The sequence below is a fragment of the Narcine bancroftii genome, chromosome 1 (assembly GCF_036971445.1).
Source record: "Narcine bancroftii isolate sNarBan1 chromosome 1, sNarBan1.hap1, whole genome shotgun sequence".
NCBI lineage: Eukaryota > Metazoa > Chordata > Chondrichthyes > Torpediniformes > Narcinidae > Narcine > Narcine bancroftii.
The window spans coordinates 292,175,039-292,194,640 of record NC_091469.1 but is presented as its reverse complement, the minus strand read 5'-3'; the positions used below and the strand labels follow the sequence as shown (position 1 = coordinate 292,194,640).

Genomic DNA, 19,602 nt, shown 5'->3' with positions numbered 1-19,602 from the left:
GACATAATATGAGAGAACCATTGAAACACTGTTGGCGGTCTAGAGTCTTTCCATATGAATAAGATGGCTCTTCTAGCCAACTATGTAGAGAAGGCACTCCTCCAATTTACGAGTGGTCTTTGTGAGACAGTACTTGAGGACATGGACAGAAATGTCAATATGGGAGTTGGGTGTGGAATTCAAGTGATTGGCCACTGGGAGATCCCTGCCACTGATATGGACAGAGCAAAGGTGCTCAGCGAAGTGATTTCACAGTCTGCGTCCAGTCTCTCTGATGTAGAGGAGGCTACAGCAGGAGCACCAGATGCAGTAGATAACATCTTTACTGTGTCCACAATAGTGACAGGGATTTTCCAGTGACCAACCACTTCAATTCCACTCCCATACTCACATGTCTGTCCATAGCCTCATGTCTTATCCCATCAAGACCACTTGTAAATTGGAGGAACAAAACTTGATTTTCCATCTGGGCACTCTCCAACCTGAGAGCATTTGACTTCTCCGGTTTCTACCAGCCTACTTCCAGTTCTCCCTCCTTTCCCCAACCCTCTGTCTTCTTTCCTCCAGCTCTCCACCCCCTTCCCTCTCCTTTCACAGAGCCACCCCCCTCCCCCTGCTTGTGGCTGTGCCCTCTGTCCCTTATCTACCTATGACCTCCTGCCTATGGGTCTGTCCTCACCTTTTTGTTCGGACTCCTGCCGATGTTTTTCCATACCTTGATGAGGGGCTCAAACCCAAAACTTTGGTTATGTATCTTTATCTTTGCTACATAAAGTACACTGTTTGACTGCTGAGTTTCTCCAACATTGTGTTTTTATTTCAATCACAGTGTCTGCAGACTTTCATGTTTTACCCCCCTGCATGCTACTTTAAGAAACTCACCTGGATATACTTAACTCATTCTGCCCCATCTAAGCATCTAACACTAGTCAATATTTGGGTAATTAAATTATGTTCACCCTTTGCAACTTTCCATAATCTGTCTCCATATCTTATACTCCTATTGGGAAGCCTAAAGTGTAACTCTATCAGAGTGATAACACCTTTTGCCGAGCTCTACCCACACTGCCTCATTTGGGTAGAAATGTTAAATACTAGAGGGCATAGGATTAAGGTGAGATGGAGAAAATTGAAAAGAGAATTGTGGGGTGATTTTTGTTTTGTTTGTACAGAGAGAGTGGTAGTGCCTGGAATGTAATGCGTTGCTAGAGGACATGATAGAAGCAGATATGATAGCAATGTTTAAGGGGTATTTCGGCGCACACATGAAAAGGCTGGGAATGGAATGGAAATTCAGAATGTGTGTCAGCAAATGGGATTAGTTTAGTTTGGCTTCAACAAAGATATAATGAAGAGTCTGTGATGGTGTCAGAGTTAAGGTCTGAACCAAACATTTGCATCTCATTGTCACTCTCTCAACATCACAGATATGTACCTGAAGGATCTGAAGACTGGAATCTGTGCCAAGGATGGAGATCCCACTATTGAAAAGTCCACAGTGGCCACTGCTTTGGTGAATGGCAATAATTTGATTGGACCCGTTGTTGGAAACTTCTGCATGAAAATTGCCATCCAGAAGGCCAAAGAAGTGGGAATAGGCTGGGTATCGGCTTATGGTGAGTAGCTGGGTTAAGAACAAAGAAAATAAGAGTGGGCGCTCACACATCTGTGCTGGCAGTCCTTCTGTAAAGATTTCATTGCATTCTCCCACTTCCTCTGTTTCATAGGACATAGAACACTGAAACACAGAACAGACCCTTCAGCCCTTGATGTGCCTACATATGCCTACCCATATGTTCCTTAAAAATTACTAAACTCTCCCTACCCCTAAACCCTCTATTTTTCTTCCATCCATGCACATAAGAGTCTCTTAAATACTCCTAATGTTTCAGCCTCCATCACCACCCCTGGCAAGGCATTCCAGGCACCCACAGGTCTCTGCATAAAAAAACTTACCCCTGATGTCTCCCCTAAACTTCCCTCCCTTCACTTTGTACACACATCCTCTGGTGTTTGCTATTCCTGCCCTGGGAAACAGGTGCTGACTGTCCACCCTATCTATCCCCCTCATAATTATTCCAATGTATTCTCTCTGATGATGAGACTTACTGTACAGGTTCTTGCTGAACCATGTCTTGTCCTGCACCACTGTTAACAAAGTCCTTGACTACATTTTACCCACTTCCCATGCCTCTGCACTATCCCCCTATCCTTTGTATAGAACAAGGTCCTCCTAAACCACCAGTATCAATATTCAACATCCCATTCGCTGCAATTTCTGAATGAAGCACAAAAGTCTGCAGACACTGCGATTGAAGTAAAAACACACAGAAATGCTGGAGGAACTCAGTTGGTCTTGCAGCCCCCATAGGAGGTAAAGATTACTGATGTTTCAGGAATAAGCCCTTTTTCAAGATCTAAGCAAAAAGCAGGCAGGTGTCTGGATTAAAGACTGGGAGAGAAAGGGAGGGGGGGGAGGAGTCCAGACCAAAAGACCAAAGGTGTTCATTGAATATGATAATAGGAAAGGTGAAAACTGATTTTGGCTCTGTGGAAGGAGACAGAGAGAAAAGGAAGGAGGGGGAGAGAGAGAAGGGGAGAAAGAAAGGGAGAGAGTCACTTGGCATCTCCAATCCTCTGGTACCCCCTCCAATGGCCAAGGAGGACACAAAGATCATTGCCCACATCCCAGCAATCTCTTCCCTTGCTCTCTGCAGCAACCTGGGGTATATCTAGTCTGGTCCTGGGGACTTAGCAATCCGAGGTTTTAAAGAAGGTCCAGCACTTTCTCTTTCTTAACCTCAACATGCTCCAGCTCATAAGCCTGTTCTATACTGACCACACATTGACTAAGGTCCTTCTCTCTGATGAATACTGAAGTATTCATCTAGGACCTCCTGACCTTCTCTGCCTCCAGACACACATTCCCTACTTTATCCTGAAGCAGCCCTACCTTCACTCTTGTCATCTTTTGGTTCTTCACGTAAACACAGAACGTCTTAGGGATTTCCTTAATCTTGCTTGCCAAGGCCTTCTCATACCCCTTTCTAGTTCTCTTCAGTCCTTTCTTAAATTCCTTCCCAGCTATCAGATAATTCTCATGAGTCCTTCCTGACATTTGCTTCCTATACCTTATGTATGCTTCTTTCTGTTTGCATATTTTGCGCTGAAGAGTGGAGAACGCTGTTTCATCGGGTTGTGCTTGTGCAATCGTATGATGAATAAACTTGAATTTCTTCCACCTAACTAGCTGTAATTGGGTGATATGGGCTTGTGGGCCAAAAGGGCCTGTTACCATGCTGTATGTCTTACTAACCACAAAGCACCTATAGCATCCTATGCCATGGTTCCCCCCCATGTGAGTGGGGGGGAAAAAAGTTGAGAACCACTGATATCCCTTTGATACAACACTGGTCACAGGTTTCCAATTACAAAATCAATCCTTCATCACCCTCTGTCAATTATAGATCCAATTTGCCAACGTGCCCTTTTGATGTGATTCCCCTACTGGTCCTCACTCAAGGCCTTACCAAAATCCATTTCAAGTGCATAAACCACATTGCCACACCAATATATTATTTGCTCATGTTGTTGTCAATAAATTTTGTACCCTAAATCTCATTGCAGGTTCTAACCACTATGGTATTGCAGGATTTTATTCTATGCAAGCTCTGAAATGTGGTCTCATTGTGAGTAACATTTACATCAAAATTAATTTGGAAGATTAAACTGTTCCAGGCAGTTGATTACATTATATTTGTATTTGCATTCAACAGGGCATGACTTGTACTAACACTTCTCCATTGGTGGTGCCAACCAGAACAAAGGAGGTAAAGTACCAGTTAACCAACAATCCAGTTAAAGTGTATTGATTAGCCTGGATTCAATTTTTAGGGTTCCTTCTAATGGTCATTCTCATTCTTTTTTTTAAATTTTTTTTATTTTTCACACTATGAACCATATTAACCAAAATACACACAAACATTTCCCTCTTGAATATACACAGTGGCATTTTCTCCCCTTTTCCCCCCTCCCTTCCCTCCCTCCTTCCCACCCCCCTCCCTACCCACTAAACATTCAACATATACAATACAATAAATCTATTAAACAATGTCATCACACAATGAAAATAAACAAGAAAATTGTGTAATCTACTTTTACACACTGGGTCAGTTCATAGAAACATAGAAGATAGGAGCAAGAGTAGGTCATTCGGCCCTTCGAGCCTGCTCCACCATTCATTGAGAACATGGCTGATCTTAAAGTTCAGTACCCCGTCCCCACCTTCTCTCCGTAATCCCTAATTCCCTTATACTGAAGAAATATATCTAATTCCCTCTTAAATATATTCAATGAACCTGCCTCTACTGCCCTATGTGGCAATGAATTCCACAGATTCACCACCCTCTGGGTAAAGAAATTCCTCCTCGTCTCGGTCCTAAATGGTTTGTCTATTATCCTCGAACCATGGCCCCGGGTTCTGGACTCCCCCACCTTTGGAAATATCCTTTCCGCATCCATTCTGTCCAGTCCTGCCAGAATTTTATATGTTTTTATGAGATCCCCTCTCAATCTTCTAAACTCCAGCGAGTACAATCCCAAATTGCACAATCTTTTCTGATAAATTATTCCTGCCATTCCAGGTATCAGCCTGGTGAATCACCTTTGCACTTCCTCCATTGCAAGTTCATTTTGTCTTCTTCTAATTCTATCATTTTGGGGGGTGAAGGTCCGCAGTAGGCCCTCTCTGTTGTGTTCCATGTACGGTTCCCAAATTTGTTCGAATACTGTGACTTTATTTTTTAAATTGTATGTTATTTTTTCCAATGGAATACATTTATTCATTTCTATGTACCATTGCTGTACTCTCAGGCTCTCTTGACATTATATATTTTTTTGCTATAGCTAAGGCTATCATAATAAATCTTTTTTGTGCTTCATCCAGTTTGAGACCTAACTCTTTACTTCTTATATTACTTAGAAGAAAGATCTCTGGATTTTTTGGTATGTTGCTTTTTGTGATTTTACTTAATACCTGATTTAGATCTTCCCAAAATGTTTCCACTTTCTCACATGCCCAAATTGCCTGTACTGTTGTTCCCGTTTCCTTCTTACAGCAAAAACATCTATCTGATACTGCTGGGTCCCATTTATTTACCTTTTGGGGCATGATATATAGCCTGTGTAACCAATTATATTGTATCATGCGTAACCTCATGTTTATTGTATTTCTCATAGTTCCGGAGCATAGATTTTCCCATTTTTCATTTTTTATCTTTATGTTTGGATCTTGTTCCCACTTTTGTTTGGGCTTACAGCTTATTTCATCGTTCTCTTTTTCTTGCAGCTTGATGTACATGTTTGTTATAAATCTTTTCATTATCATTGTGTCTGTAATCACATATTCAAAGCTGCTTCCTTCTGGTAACCTCAGCCTGCTTCCCAATTTGTCCTTTAAGTAGGTTTTCAGTTGGTGGTATGCAAACGTTGCACTGTGAGTTATACCATATTTGTACTTCATTTGTTCAAAAGATAATAAATTATTTCCCAAAAAACAATTTTCTATTATTCTTTTGATCCCTTTTCTCTCCCATTCTCTAAAGGAAAGGTTATCTATTATGAAAGGGATTAGTTGATTTTGCATCAATAATAATTTTGGTAGTTGATGATTTGTTTTCTTCCTTTCTACGTGAATCTTCTTCCAAATGTTGAGCAGATGGTGCAGTACTGGTGAACTTCTATGTTGCACTAGTTTTTCATCCCACTTATAAAGTATATGTTCTGGTACCTTCTCCCCTATTTTATCTAGCTCTAACCTGGACAAAATCTGGTTTTTCCCTTGTTTGATAAAAATCTGATAGATATCTTAATTGTGCTGGTTTATAATAATTCTTAAAGTTTGGTAGCTGTAAGCCCCCTTGTTTGTACCATTCTGTTAATTTATCTAGTGCTATCCTCGGTTTCCCCCTTTGCATAAGAATTTCCTTATTATTTTCTTTAGCTCATTGAAGAATTTCTCTGTTAAGGGAATTGGTAACGATTGAAATAGGTATTGTATCCTTGGGAAGATATTCATTTCAATGAAATTTACCCTTTCTTTCCAATGTTCTAAGTCATCTTGTAATTTCTTCATTAATGGCTGATAATTTAATTTGTATAGATGGCCTAGATTAATATCTAGTCTAATACCTAGGTATTGGATTGCTTGTGTTTGCCTTTTAAATGGTGATTCTTTCTTAAACTTTGTGAAATCCACATTATTCATTGGCATCACTTCACTTTTATTTGCGTTGATCTTGTACCCCAATATTTCTCCATATTCCTTCAATTTCTTATGTAATTCTTTTATTGATACTTCTGGTTCTGTTAAATATACTATGACATCATCTGCAAATAGACTTATTTTATATTCCTTCTCTTTTATTTTTATCCCTTTTATTTTCTGTTCTTATCAGTTCTGCCAAGGGTTCTATAGCTAAAGCGAGGGAGATGGTGGACATCCCTGCCTAGTTGACCTGCTTAATTTAAATTGGTTTGATATATATCCATTTGCTGTCACTTTCGCCAATGGTCCCTTATATAATGCTTTAATCCAATTAATATATTTCTCTGGTAGGTTGAACCTCTGTAGTACTTTGAATAAATAATTCCATTCTACCCTATCAAAGGCTTTCTCTGCTCCTAAAGCAACTGCCACTGTTGGCGTCTTATTTCCTTGTACTGCATGGATTAAGTTAATGAACTTAGATATTGTCCGTTGTTCGTCTTTTCTTAATAAATCCAGTTTGATCTAGTTTTACTATTTTGGTACACAGTCGGCCAATCTGTTTGCTAATAGTTTTGCTATTATCTTACAATCTGAGTTATGTAGAGATATTGGTCTATACGATGCTGGTGTAAGTGGATCTTTTCCTGTCTTTGGTATTACTGTAATTATTGCTGTTTTACATGTATCTGGCATGTTTTGTGTTTCTTCAATCTGGTTCATTACTTCCAGGAGAGGAGGAATTAATAAGTCTTTAAATGTTCTATAGAATTCTATTGGGAGTCCGTCCTCTCCAGGCATTTTATTGTTCAGTAGCTTTTTTAATATATCCTGTATTTCCTCTATTTCAAATGGTTTTATCAGTTTGTTTTGCTCCTCTTCTTGCAATTTCGGTAGTTAAATTTTAGCTAGGAATTCATCTAATTTGTCTTCTTTCCCTTCGTTCTCAGTTCGGTATAATTGCTCGTAGAATTCCTTGAAGTTTTCATTGATCTCTGTTGGGTTATATGTAATTTGTTTGTCTTCTTTCCTTGATGCCAATACCATTCTTTTAGCTTATTCTGTTTTAAGCTGCCAAGCTAGTATTTTGTGCGTTTTTTCTCCTAGCTCATTATACTTCTGCTTTGTCTTCATTATGTTCTTCTCCACCTTATATGTTTGTCGTGTTTCATTTTTTTTTGTCCGCCAATTCTCTTCTTTTTGTTGTATCTTCCCTTGTTGCTAGTTCTTTTTCTGTACTTACTATTTCTCTTTCCAGCTGTTCTATTTCCCGATTGTACTCCTTCTTCATCTTTGTTACATAACTTATTTTCTGCCCCCTAATGAAGGCTTTCATTGCATCCCATAATATAAATTTATCTTTCACCGATTCTGTATTTATTTCAAAGTACATTTTAATTTGGCGCTCAATTAATTCTCTAAAATCCTGTCTTTTAAGTAGCATGGAATTTAATCTCCATCTATATGTTCTTGGTGGGATGTCCTCCAGCTCTATTGCTAATAACAGGGGTGAGTGATCCGATAACAATCTAGCTTTATGTTCCATTTTCCTAACTCTCCCTTGGATACTGGCTGACAACTCCTTGAGTATGTTTTATGTCTTCTCCTTTGGGTGTTGTCTCCTCCATTGATTTAACCATAAATTTGGCTACTTTGTTCTTTCTGCTAGTCTTTTGTCCAGTTTTATCCATCTTTGAATCCAAATTAAGGATAAAGTCCCCTCCTATCAATATATTCCCCTGCGTATCTACAATCTTCAAAAATATATCTTGCATAAACTTTTGATCTTCTTCATTAGGTGCATATATATTGAGCAAATTCCAAAATTCTGTATATATCTGACACTTTATCATTACATACCTCCTTGCTGGATCTATTATTTCCTCCTCTATTTTGATTGCTACATTTTTATTGATTAATATAGCTACTCCTCTGGCTTTTGAGTTATATGATGCTGCCATTACGTGCCCTATCCAGTCTCTCCTTAATTTCTTGTGTTCCACTTCAGTTAGATGTGTTTCCTGCACGAATGCTATATCAATTTTTTCTTTATTCAATAAATTTAATAGCCTCTTCCTTTTGATTTGGTTAAGTATTCCGTTAATATTTATAGTCATATAGTTCAACATGGCCATTTAATACTTTGTTTATATCTCATTTCCGCTTCCTCACCACCACCTTTCCCCTTTTCCCCATTTCCATTTCTCAGTTTTCTTTTTTTGAACGCACTGCATGACAACACTTCTAAAACATAAAATATTTCAACCATTCCCACATCTAAAATTCCCTTAACCCCAAGTGTGTCGTCCCCTCTCTGAGTCGCCCTCTGTCCCTTGCTGGGCAACCACAACTCCCCTCTCCATTTGGACTGCGAACCTGTTCGCAAGTGTCAACTGATTTCGCAGTGACTGTTATTCTCTCCCACCCAACCCCCTCCAGAAAAGACTTTTATCTTCACATTACAACAAAGCTCCCCCTCATTTCTTCTTTTTTTCTTTTTATGTTTTATTTATTATTAATTTTTTTAACCCTCCTCTTTTTATTCCCCCCCCCTTCTCCCTTACTTCCCTTTTCTTCCCTCCTTTAGTTCTTATTTATACATTATTTTTACTTCTTTATATGTAGTTTGTCATCATTCTTTGTTCTTGTTACATCTCTTCATCTCTCTTTCTGTCTTGCAGGTGTTCTGCAAATTCTCGTGCTTTCTCCAGATCCGAGAACAGTCTGTTTTGCTGCCCCGCGATAACTATTTTAAGCACTGCTAGATATCTTAACATAAATTTATAGCCTTTCTTCCATAGGATCAATTTTGCTGCGTTAAACTCCTTCCTCTTCTTCAGGAGCTCAAAACTTATGTCTGGGTAGAAATTTTTTTTTTGACCTTTACATTCCAGTGGTTTTTTTGTCTTCTCTCATTTTATTCATTGTCTTCTCCAATATATTTTCTCTTGTCGTGTATCTCAGGAATTTTACTAAAATGGATCTTGGTTTTTGTTGTGACTGTGGTTTTGGGACTAATGTTCTGTGTGCCCTTTCTATTTCCATTCCTTCCTGCATTTCTGGCATTCCCAGGACCTTTGGGATCCATTCTTTTATAAATCTTTCATATTTTTGCCTTCATCTTCCTTAAGGTTCACTATCTTTATATTGTTTCGCCTACTATATCCATCTTCTGAGCTAACAACTCCTGTGTTTCTTTAACTTTTTTATCACTTTCTTCCAATTTTCTTTTTAAGTCATTCATTTCCATATCTAATTTCTTCCACATTTTCTAATCTTTTCCCTACATCTGTTAAGACCAACTCTATTCTATTCACTTTATCTTCTGTACTTTTCATTTTTCTTTTCTTTTCACTAAATTCTTGTGTCACTCATTCTTTTAATGCTTTCATTTGTTCTTGAAATTTTTAAAAATCTATTTACTGTCCATTCATTTTACCTCCTATTCCTCTGTGCAGAGGTTGGTGTTCTCCTTCTTCTTCTGTGTCTGCTCTTGGGTTTGTGTCTTCTATTTCTCTTCCTTGTATCTGTGTCTCTTCTGACTTTCTTGTTGAGCTGCTTGTCTCAGTTTGTTGGGTATTTTTTTTTCCATGGTGTCTTGATGTCGGTCCTCTTCTTCTGGGTTAGTATCTGTTGTGTCTCTAGTTTCCTTTTTTCATTCTCACCCTTCCCTTTCCCGTTGTTTTCTTTATCTTCCAGCTGGGAGCCCTGCTGTCGGGTCTCTCTCAGCTGGTCCCCCTTCCCGTCGGTGTTGTCCTTGTCGTGCGCATCGCGCAGCCCTGTTTGGATCCGTGATCCCTTTTTGCAGTCCTGCGGTTAGTGGGTCACGATCCTGCGGGGTCTCCATTAACCTCAGGGAGTGGGCTCATCTTTCCATGGCGGGTCTCTGCTTTTTCGTGCAGGTAAGACCTTCCTTCACCTTTCTCTTTCGCCGTCTTTCTTTCTTCTTCCCATTGTTTTTGGCTTTTCTTTCTTAGGTGCCATTATCTCCTCACCTTTATTTTTTATTTGTTGTGCTTTGTGTGTCTGGGGCTTTGCTTTTTCTTCACTTTTTTCCTTCTTTTCTGGAGAGGGCTGGTATTCTCCTACCGGCCACTACTCCATCTCGTGACTCCTCCATGGTCATTCTTATTCTAATGTGTCATTAAACAATGACACTTTAACAAGGTCAAAGAAATAAACACAAAAAAAGAGCAGCGGTTAATCACCTCGGCACCTGTGCCATTCAATGAATTCACAACTGCTTTGAGTCGTAGGCTTGGAAATTGGGCCTTCAATTCCCACTATAAACCATCATCAAACCATAAAAAACCATAGCATAGAGACAAGCTCTTTGGCCCATCCAATCTGTGCTAAACTATTTTTTCACCTGGTCCCATTGAGAAGCACCCAGGCCATTGCTCTCCATTTCCCTCTCATCCATGTACCTATCCAAATTTTTCTTAAATGTTGAAATTGAAACCAACATCCACCACTTCTATTGACAACTCATTCCTCACTCTCACCTCCCTCTGAATCAAGAAGTTCTCCCTAATGTTGCCTTTAAACATTTCATCTTTCACCCTTAACCTATGTCTTCTAATTCTTGTCTCACCCAGCTTCAGTGGAAAAAGTCTGCTTGGATTTACTCTATCTAAACCCTTCATAATTTTGTATATCTCTATCAAATCTCACTTCATTCTCTGACCCACTAGGGATTAAGGTCCTCGGTTTTCCCTATAACTTCTATAGTTCCTCAGTTTCCTCAAGGGTGGCACGGTTAGTGCAATGCCTTTACAGCGCCAACGATTGGGACCGGGGTTTGAATCCTACACTGTCTGTAAAGAGTTTGAATCTTCTCCCCATGTCTGCGTGGGTTTTCCCCGGAGGCTCCAGTTTCCTCTCACTGTTCAAAACATACTGGGGGTGTAGGTTAATTGGGTGGCACAGGGTCGTGGGCCGAAATGGCTTGTTACTGAGCTGTATATCTAAATTTAAAGTATATAAATTTTTATGATTGTGTTCAAATTCTGATCATCTAACTATAGGAAGAAGATTTATAAGGTTGTGCGGCACTTTATCAAAGGCCTTTTGAAAATCCAAATATACAACATCCACTGCATCTTCTCTGTCTAGACTGCTTGTAGTTTCCTCAAATAATTTCAGGAGGTTTGTCAGGCAAGATTTTCCCTTAAGGAAACTATGCTGACTTTGACCTCTCTTGTCATGCACCTCTAGGTACTCCATCACCTCATCCTTGACAATCGACTTTAACCACCAGTGTTAGGCTAACAAGCCTATAATTCTTTTTTAAATAGGGAAATGGCCTTTGTAATTTTCCAGTCCTCCAGAACCCTGCCAGAATCTATTGATTCTTGGAAGATCATTACTAATGCCCCTACAATTCTATAGCTACTTCTTTCAGAATCTGAGGGTGCATTCCATCTTGTTCGGGAGTCTTATCCACCCCTTAGACCTATCATCTTCCCGAGCACTTTCTCTCTGGTGTCCGTGACTGCACTCACCTCTCTTCCCTGACACCCTTGAAAGTCCAGTGTACTGCTAATGTCTTCCACAGTGAAGAGTGATGCAAAATTCTTATTCAGTTCCTCTATCATCTCCTTGTCTCCCATTATAATTTCTCCAGTATCATTTTCTATGTCTGATATCTACTCTTGCCTCTTTTAATATATTTTAAAAAGTGTTTAGTATCCTTTTTGGTATTATTTGCTTGCTTCCTTTCAAATTCATCTTTTCCTTCCTAATCACCTCCTTAATTGGTCTTCTGTAAGCTTTTACAGTAAGCTCAATCCTGTCTTTTCCCATTAATTTTGCTGCCTCTAATCCTCTTTTGCTTTTACTTTGGCTTTGACTTCTCTTGTCACCCACAGTTGTGTTGTTTTTCCATTCAAATATTTCTTCTTTTTGGGAATAAATCTGTTCTGTACCTTCCTTATTCTCACAAAACTCCATTCATTGCTGCTCTGCCATCTTCCCTGCTGGTATGCCTTTCCAATCAACTTGGGCCAGTTCCTCTCTCAGACCATTCCACTGGTATACTGACACCTCTGATTTGAATTGCTCTCTCTCAAACTGCAGGGAGAATTCTATCATATTACACATTAATAGCCATTTGCCATTGATTATTTGTCTCTCATCATAAACCCAAGGCGTCAACTTACCTTCTATTGTTTATTGTTTTTGTCATTGCATTCCAGGTTGTTCTCTTCAGTATTCTATTAAAAAATTTCAACTCAATTTATCTATTTTCCAGTGCACTTTAGGAACCAATCCTATCAGCGTTGCTGCTCCGGCCCTGAATGGTGATAGCTTTGTGTTGGATATGGCCACATCAGTAGTGTCTATTGGAAAGGTAAAGCAAGCATTCGCTCTATACATTAGGTATAAGCAGCTTAATTCAATTTTCCACAACATTTCACAACTAGACACATTGTTTTCTCCTCTCCATTGCCAGAATGCAAAGGGACATATTGTTTCACAATAACCTCATCAGCTCTTGCATTTGTACCAACCACTCCCCTTCACACAACACTCACCTACATGACTACAGGAGATGCTGCATGGGGTTTTCACCTCTTCCCTTCCCACAAACTCAAACAGCCCTTGCAAGTGAAGTATGATTACTGCTTCCAATCTGGTCGACTGCATTGAGTGCTCCTGACGTGGTCTCCTCCACTTGGAAAAGCAAAGGCAGATTTGGTGACCACTTTGCAGAGAATCTGAGTTCAGTCTGCAGTGGCATCCCTAAGCTTCCAGTTCTGACCCCCTAATTCTCCATCCCACTGATGGGACTTATCTGTTAGTGTGCTCCTGCAGTTATAGCAAAGCCTGATGCAAGCTTGCAATGGAACGCCGCACCTTCTCACCTGTCTTTACTGTGTAAATGCAAGTGGAATCTAGTGTCTTGAGGGAAAAGAGGATAGGGGAATTTAAAAACTAGAGGGCAAAGGTTTAAGCTGAGGGGAAAAAATTTTTAAAGGGATCAGAGGGGAATTTTTTTCACAGAGATTGATGGGTATGTGGAACAATCTGCTAGAGATAGTCCATGTCATACTGCATAGAACAGAACCTTAAATCCATGTCAACCACCTCTATGTGGAAAAACGGCCTCTCAATATTCAAGATTCAATTTATTTTCATAGTAGTAAAACAATGTCGTATTACATGAAATTTCTTTTTGTCTGCAGCAAGGCCGACAGATTTTCCACCGGCAGGAATTGCCTCAGCACCTCTTACAGACTTACAGTTAGACTTACAGTGTACAGAGACAAGCAAAAGAAAGTCCCCTCAGAGTCACTGAGTGTCCGTAGACTCGCCTCCAGCACTTCTGCAGCCCCTGCAGCCACACAGAGTCCAGTCCAAACCATTAGGCAATCCGTGCTCCAGATCCAAACCTCCAACATGATCAGAAATGCTTCATTGTCCTCGGCACCTCCTCACATTCCGGTTCCGATACCTGGTACCCCTCCAACCACTTCGAGCCAGTCTCCAGCAGTCTGCAGCCTGACGTGAGTCTCCTGACAGCAGCCCACAACTTCCATGTGTTCCTTGCCTCGAGTCACCAGCAGCCCACTGCATGCACTGGTCTCTCAGCCTCAGAGCCCCCTCCGCTGTGGACGTCTCCTCTGCATCTCCCTCTCAGTCGGGTGTAGGGGGGTGATCTTTCCGTTCTCTGATGCCCTGCTCCAGTCCTCTGCTTCCCTGGAGTCTGCAGCCCCTCGTGGCTGCTGCCGATTAGTAGGCACCACCATCTTGGATTTCAAATAAAAGCATCGTCGGCTCCCTCAATGGGCCATCCAAAGCCCATGCGGTGCTGACGGTATTTGACTGGGTGACCGGACCCAGCGGGAGCGCTGCATCTCCGCTCCCTTGCTACCCGTGGGTCAGTGTCACCGGCATTGCTGCTGCTACAGCGGCTCTGGCAGTGCTGCCATCCCTCTCAGGTCCCTCCCTAACTCCTCACTTACACCCTCTAGTTTTAGATTCTTCTACCCTCAGAAAAGATGGGTAGAATTACAAAATACAGTATAAAAGATATTTGAATAGGAAAGGTTTAAATGGATATGGGCCAAATGGAATTAGCTCAGGCTGATAACTTAGTTGGCATGCTGTATAAGTATATGAATCTATAAAATCCTCCACCTTTATTTCCTCCTTTAAGATCCACCTTTAAGCCTCTGTCTTTGGATACACTTGAATGACATCTCATGCTCTGATTTCAGGCTTTGTTCTGATGAAGCTTCTGTGAGGTTTTGCTGTGATAAAGGCAATTTAGGAATGCAAACTGGGCATGCGCCTCCAAGCTACAGAACCTGCTGATGAGCTGAATGTTCTGCCTCTTTCTAGGTAGAAGTTCGGCAGAGACAAGGAGAGAATGTTCCGAAAGGATGGGGCTGTGACCCTGATGGCAAAGATACCAATGATCCAACAAGAATCTTGAAAGGAGGAGGTCTGCTCCCCCTTGGAGGAAACGAGGCTACAAGTAAAAATCACATTTTATCAATAGATTTGCAGCGGGTTTTCTTGAATGAGAGATGCTATTCATTGTAGATGATTGGATTCATGGAGTGAGATTCCCACCAACATCTCTATCGAATTGTAGAATCTACTTTCTCTTTAAGATTCAACGCAATAGGTGTTTGATTAATATAATTTAGCCAAACACTCCCCTCCTCACTATCAACAACACCACCAATTTTTTTGTGATCTGCTAATCATAATTTCTATATGCCAGACCAAATTTTAATGAATTTAACAATATTAGGGTCTCAGCTATAATCCTTGTGGTAGATTACTAGCATTGGTTTATAAAACAACCCTTTCACTGTCACAAATATTTGGGAACCAGTTCCACAACTCTTTGGAAGTGGCTATGGAGTAGATCAGATGTATACAATATGTTTGGCTTCATTGGGTGAGACATTAAGTACAAAGGTAAGGAGGTCGTGCTGCAACGATATAAAACTTTGATTGGCTGCACTTGGAATACTGTGTGTAATTCTGGTCACCCCATTACAAGAAGGATATGGAGCCTTTGGAAAGGGGACAGAAGAGATTTACCAGGATGCTGTCTGTTTTAGAGGGCAATATAGACCATTGGCAGGCAGACATATATTTTAAATTAGCATCATGGTAAATACAGACAGGCTGAAGAGCCTGTTCCTGTGCTGTACTGTCTTATATTAAAGATGAACTCTGATGTTTCCACAGTGACTGGCCTCCTTCCTTCTGCCCTCTTTCTCCGCGAATCTTTCAGGTTGCAGGTGCCCACTTGTAAAAATTCACAACTTCCAGCCAGTGGTGAGGCACCCAAACCCAGCATTCAAACCTGGCTATCGAGATCACAAGGAGCATCTTGGACTTCCCATAGGCTGGAGCTGAACTCACCTGTCCCTACTGTTAATTTAGAAAGGAGTCCTCAAAATGTAATCCAGTTCTTATCCCCACAGTTTGGTCAAACATTACAAAACAGTCTCTTCAGCTCACCATATCCAAGTACCCATCTAAAATATTTACTGTCAGAGTACATACATGACATCACATATAACCCTGAGATTCTTTTACCTATGGGCGAGGCAGAATTACCCTTATTGGTAGTGCAAAAAAAAACTGTACTCAATATACACATGTAAACAAAAAAATGTAAATTGACTGTGCGATAGAGAGAAAACAAATCAATAAAGTGCAAAAGTAAGAATCCTTAAACAATCCCTGATTGAGTTTGTTGCTGAGGAGTCTGAAGGTAGAGGGGTAGCCACTGTTCCTAAACCTGGTGGTGTGAGTCTTGTGGCACCTATTACCTCTTTCCTGATGGCAGCAGTGAGAACAGAGCATATCCCGGGTGGTGTGGATCCTTAATGATTGTTGCTGCTCTCCGATGACAGTGTTCCCCGTAGGTGTTCTCGATGATGGGGAGGGTTTTGCCTGTGATGTCCTGGGATGTGTCCATTACCTCTTGCAGGGCTTTATGCTCAGGGTATTGATATCCCCATACCAGGGGATATGTAATGCAGCCGGTCAGCAAACATGTAGAAATTTTCCAGGATTTCTGATGTCGTACCAAACCTCCGCAAACTCCCGAGTAAGTAGAAGCATTGACGTACGTTCTTCATGCTTTATACTAATCCCATCCTCATTTGACTAGAATCCACACAAGCTGACAAATGTCCGAGCATTGTCTGAGATGATTGGTGCTCCAGCACTCTCCTACCATTTCCTCTGAGTGATACTGCATATTAGATAAAAAAACACATTTTCAGCAACCTATTCCAGGTAACCACCATTCTCTATGGAAAATATTTGCCCCGCATATCTCCTTTACAATTTCTTCCCCATTTTTACTTTGGGAAAAATATTTAATTTTTAACTTAAGAGATACAGCCTTTCTGTCCACAAGCTGCATCACCCAAATAGACCCATGTGGCCAATTAACCTACTAACCCTTACATCTTTGGAATGTGGGAGTAAACTGGAGCAACTGGAGGTTGAATGAGGGTTTCTGACACTGTAACAGCATTGCACTTAACCCCTATGCTAACCGTGATGCCCATTTGATGATCTATTAATACCTCTCATAATTTTTGTAAACCTCTGTCGGGACTCCCCTCAGCCTCTGATTCACCAGAGAAAGCACCCCAAGTTTGACAAACCTCACCTTGTAGGTCAACGCCACTAAACCAGACAACATCCTAGTAAACCTCTTCTGTACTTTTACCAAGGCCTCCAGATTCTGCCCCAACTGGATGACCAGAATTGCACGTGGAATTTCAAGTGCAGTCTGACTGAAGTTTTATACAGCTCCAACATAACTTATTTACTTCTACTTGAAGGGCCGACATGGCCTGTTTCCACGCTGTAAACAGTTATATGGTTATAATCGGTGCCCTGCCCTCTGAAGCCAAGCAAGGCCAACTAGGCAGCTGCTTAGGGTGCAGACCTCAGAGGGGTGCTGTCAGGATAGCCAGACATCCACTGTAGGGGTCAAATGTAAAAAAAATGTACATACCTTATTAGACTGTTGGCTGGGCACCACCATCTTTATTCTTGTGCACGAGCGCAAGTGCCAGCTGGGGTAGATTGGTGCATGCACGGTGAGTTTGCATATAGGAGTTTGGTTGGTGCATGTGCGATGGTTAAGGGCATAAATTAGGATCGTTAGAGCATTGCTCAATATGGCAGTGGCATAGAGGAGTGAGGGTGAGTGAAGCTCACATATTTTGTTGACCATTTTCATGGATGCTCACATGGACATTTTCACTGATATTTGTTATTACGGATTGTTATAAAATGTTATTTATAGATATTTAAAGAAGATGATTACAAGTTTTATGTTTTTTTTAAAAAAGGATTTAAATACATCTGGACTTGAATTGAAAATAATTGAAACACATTATAAATAAAGAGCTTCACCCAGCCTTCGAGCAGGTTTGGTGGAGAGTAGTTGTTACATCCGGTTTTAGGCTGGACAGTCCGTCTTTTTAGCACTCTGTCCTTCGTCCTCTATCTGGATGTTAATTGGTCCTCCATTTAGGGGGGTAGGGGCAGAAATGGCAAGGGAGGAGGCACTTAGCTTGTTAAGTGCAGCATACCGGGTTCTGTAGGCCGTGCGCTGCCATATTTCTTGTGCACATGCGCAAGTGCCACCTGGTGCATGCACAGTGGAGTACTGGGGCTGGCTGGCACAAGCACAGTCGGTTAGTTACCGGGGCCGCTTGGTGTATGCATGATGGGCCCGCAGACGGGGGAATGTTTAGCTCAGGCGTGTAGTTCTGGTGCGATTGCCAGCACTTCAGTTATCCCATTAACATTGAGTGGAGTAGTGTGGCGGGCTTTAAAGGAGGCTGAGTAAATATTCATTTCCTTCAGTTCTTTATTTATACTGTAAGAATGCATATATTGTATGGCCAGTTTTCTGTGCTATCATGTTCTATGGGCTCAGATTGTGGGAGATAAATACAATGGCTGATTAGAAGAAACGACCTTCTGGAGCTCAGCACGACAAAGCTCAAAGGTTCATCTGGAAATACTTCCCGAATTGAAGCTAAGGCCCTGTTGATGGAATTTGTGAGTTCAAGTTTGTGGTATCCTTTGTTACATGGAACAACATCCTTTTTGAAGTTAATCTTACAAGCAAGCTACTCCAAAATAAGAAAGATGATTGTAAATTCAGTGACAAGAAAATTGCAAGTGACTAAGAATTACCTTGTGGACTGCAGGTGTGACAGATGCTATGGAGATTGCAAAGGAACTAGAGATACTACCAAACTTTGCAACAGAACAAGTTAGAAACAGGAGAAAGAATCAGCAGTTTGAGTATGAGGCCCAGGAAAAGGCACCACAAGATCCAAAGCAGAAATTCAAAGTAGGTTTCTACTGTGATGTCTTAGACATGGCCATACCATCTGTTGGAGAGAGATTCCAACAGCAACAATATAATTCCCTATTTGGCTTCCTGTATATATCATAAAGAAAAAAATCGACTGAAGATGTACTTAAGAGCTGCAAGAATTTGGAAAAATAATTGATGCATAATGGAAACAAGGATATTGATGCTGAAGATCTGTGTTACAAACTTACAGCAATAGCTCGAAGATTTCCAATGTCGACGTTGCCACAGGAGAACTTCACTCCATACTACAACAAAACTCTCCTGGATCATGTGCCCAAGGTTTCTGTTGCTCTAAGGATCCTTCTCACACTTCCAGTATCAGAGGCAAATGGTGAACGTAGTTTCTCAAAGCACAAACGTATAAAAACTTACATAAGCTCAACAATATTGCAACAGAGACTAGATTGTTGGCAACTATATCACTTGATCCAATTGAATTGGTGGCGTTTGCAATGGAAAAGGCTCGCAAAAGCCCCTTTTCCACTAGCATCCCATTTAATTGACTGCACATTGTCCCAGGATAGGAAGCCTTTCGTGCCATTTCCACTGGGCCTCCCATAACTGGGACACTCATTGCTTTTCCACTGGACACAACTCATCCCTGGGGATTGGAGTGTTCTACCTTCAACTGGAAACAGGTGACTTTCTGCTGTCCTTTTTCCATTGGTTTTATCAGAACACCAGCGTCAGCAAACAGGGATATGAGTAGGGGTAGAGGCGGTTAATCCCCAGCGTGAAATGATGTTCGGACAGTGTTCTTTTTCCACTGGACTCTGTCCCAGTAAATTCCCAGTTAATTCCTGGGACAGGGTACCAGTGGAAAAGAGGCTAAGGTGAGATTCTAAAGTGCTTGAAATTGAAACATTGATAAGACTTAAATTTTAACAACACAATTCACAAGATTATTACCTCTGACAAGGAAGTTACATTTTTAACCCTGTTTGTCTGT

General features: G+C 40.9%; 1 protein-coding gene across 2 annotated transcripts in view; it reads left to right on the top strand.

Moving 5' to 3' along the window:
• The window catches only part of LOC138746307 (uncharacterized oxidoreductase YjmC-like), a 65,681-nt gene that overhangs the window by 34,215 nt on the left and 11,864 nt on the right, over positions 1-19,602 (top strand). For both annotated transcript variants that reach the window (XM_069904534.1, XM_069904532.1), the window contains exons 5-9: positions 1,428-1,616; positions 3,628-3,689; positions 3,777-3,830; positions 12,519-12,617; positions 14,612-14,747. In XM_069904534.1, the coding sequence (XP_069760635.1) occupies positions 1,428-1,616; positions 3,628-3,689; positions 3,777-3,830; positions 12,519-12,617; positions 14,612-14,747 (540 nt within the window). The remainder of the gene's footprint in view (positions 1-1,427; positions 1,617-3,627; positions 3,690-3,776; positions 3,831-12,518; positions 12,618-14,611; positions 14,748-19,602) is intronic.